General features: G+C 38.2%; 1 protein-coding gene across 1 annotated transcript in view; it reads left to right on the top strand.

Moving 5' to 3' along the window:
• LOC103598491 (cubilin-like) overlaps positions 1-2,428 on the top strand; it is a gene marked incomplete at its 3' end in the record, with an annotated part of 124,254 nt that overhangs the window by 95,621 nt on the left and 26,205 nt on the right. Inside the window, exons 27-28 of the mRNA XM_008582489.1 lie at positions 813-880; positions 955-1,105. Coding sequence (XP_008580711.1) covers positions 813-880; positions 955-1,105 — 219 coding nt within the window. The remainder of the gene's footprint in view (positions 1-812; positions 881-954; positions 1,106-2,428) is intronic.

Here is a 2,428-nt window from a genome sequence, read left to right as displayed (position 1 = left end):
AAAAAAAACAATAACAACATCTTTTTCACTATCAGCAACAGTTTTAAAAATAATAGTGGTCATGATTGACCACTGAAATTCCACTGAAAGAAGCATCTCTATTAACTGCTGGTGGGAGTTAAAATGGCAAAAACTTTCTGCTATGATATTTATAGTATCATATCAAGAACCACAGAAGATTATGTTCTTTGATTCATTTCCTTTATAGGAATATATTTAAAGAAATATTTAAAGTATCAAAAACCACTTATACTTGCAAAAAAAATGGAAATATCATGAATGAACACTCGAATTATAATGTGAATACAGTATATTAGTGGCATTTTATGACACCATTAAAAATGTTTTCACAGACTATTTAGTGACAAGCTTAGTGAAAAAACAAAAAACATGTAGCCCAAATTCATATATACACATATAAACCTGCACAAATATGTATATATATGTGTGTATACAAACGAAAAAAATACCAAGAGAGAATTCTGTTATTGACAAAATATTAACAGTGTTTTTCTTTACTGGGATTATTTTTTGTATTTTGTTTTTCATACCTTTCTAAAACAATTATATTTTACGATTACAATAGTTGCTATTCATTTGAGCATCTCTTATGTGTTATTAAGATGTGCAAGCAGCTCATCGGTCCACCATTTCCTTATTCTGTGTTTGGATTATGCTTTGGACTTGTTAGGTTGACATAAATAAACATTAATAGTTTCATTTCCAAAGTTATTTATTTATTGTATTTGGGAATCAGATTTATCTGCAAAACTCTCCTTATGCAATTGCCTATTTTTAATTCTTATGTTAAGCCTCCTGTACTCAACCCACCTTGGGAGATTTACTTCTAACTTTTGAAACAAGGAACAGTTTTCGCTACGTAGGTAGACTTGGCTTTTTCCACCTGACAAACATGTGAACTGTTTTTACATTGGAAAGTTTCTCTGATTTCAGCTTTATGATGGAGCACAGCGGATGGGGCGCTACTGCGGAGAGGAGAGACCCCCTTCAGGGAGTACCACAAGCTCCAAGCTTCAAGTGCTGTTCCATACTGATGGGGTTGGTTACCACGAGAAAGGATTTCAGATGCAGTGGTTCATTCACGGTAAGCCCTGCACAGATGTCAGTTGTGTTTGTAGTTGCTGTTTGACCCAGAATTCTTCCCTATCCAATTCTATACTTGGAAACAACACCATCAACAAATACTGGAACCCAAGGAGTAATCTAGTGCTTGGCTTTAGAAAAATTTTGCAGACATTGATGGAACTTGGAAAGTTAAATCCTGTTCTGGTTAAGAGAGGAAGTGAAGTCAACATGGAAAGGATTTGGATAACTGCTTAAGTAGGTGCAGCGATAAATTGTGTTAGAGAAAGGAAAAAGCAAAATGAAGCTTTACAGGTGAAGACCTGTATCTGGGCGTAGCAAGCAAATTGCAAGATGGGATGAAAGTCTCTCAAGTGCGGTGGAATAGAACGAGACTTAAGACTCACCTTGATATTAAGCAGATAAAGGATGATAGGAATAGATGAGAAAGGATGAGAGTCAATCAGAGAGAGATCAGGGGAAGGAGAAGGGGCAGGGCTGGGGTGAGAGGAGGAGCAGTAGCAGAGAATTCGGCTGCAATGCATGAAGCCAGGGACATGTGTTGCACCTGTCAAACAGATAGGGGCACATCAGAGCCCATCTACAAATTGGTGGCTTGGGAAGCAGGTAGAGATGATCATTCCTCTGAAGATGAAAAATCTTTTTTAACAAGAGGTCTGAGACTTCAAGATTGACCTCATGGGGACCAGTCTACAAGTAGAGAGCCCCAGGACAGTGGTTCTTAAAATGTAGTTCCCAAAGAGCAGCAGCAGTATCACATGGAACTTGGTATAAATGCAAATTCTCAGGCACCACCCCAGACCTACAACATTACATACTCTAAAGGTAGGTGTGATAGTTTGTGTCTTGACTGGTCTCCTTGGTGATAAAAGTTGAGAACCACTGTCCTAGAAGGAGCCAGCCCTGAGCAATGTAGTCCTTGTGGGTGTTATAGCAGCAGTTCTCAACCAAATGTTCAGGCTCACTGGCATATTTCAATCAATTGGAAAGATAAGTTGCAATGTTATACCAGGAATCAAGCATGAACATTTGAACTGTGGCCCTTGTGGCTCATCAGGGATGAGCCCAAGGTGAGAATGGAATGAATGTGTGCTGTGGTGGACTCTTCGGGGCTGGTCACGCTATAGAGCACTCATTATGTGAATCCTAGAGCCATACATAACTGAACAGCCCTATTACATTCTCACGAGTGTTAGATCTTCTGACATTATGAATTGGGGACTGAATGTATTTCTGTTAAAATATAATTTTTTCAGTATTTGAAAATATTCAGTGGTAATTCACAGAGCTACCTATAGATTGCAACATAGACTGTGAATTCCCA

The sequence above is a fragment of the Galeopterus variegatus genome, unplaced genomic scaffold (genome assembly GCF_000696425.1).
Source record: "Galeopterus variegatus unplaced genomic scaffold, G_variegatus-3.0.2 Scaffold2637, whole genome shotgun sequence".
Lineage (NCBI taxonomy): Eukaryota > Metazoa > Chordata > Mammalia > Dermoptera > Cynocephalidae > Galeopterus > Galeopterus variegatus.
Note: the sequence above shows the minus strand (reverse complement) of the source record. Positions and strands in the feature narration are given on the sequence as shown.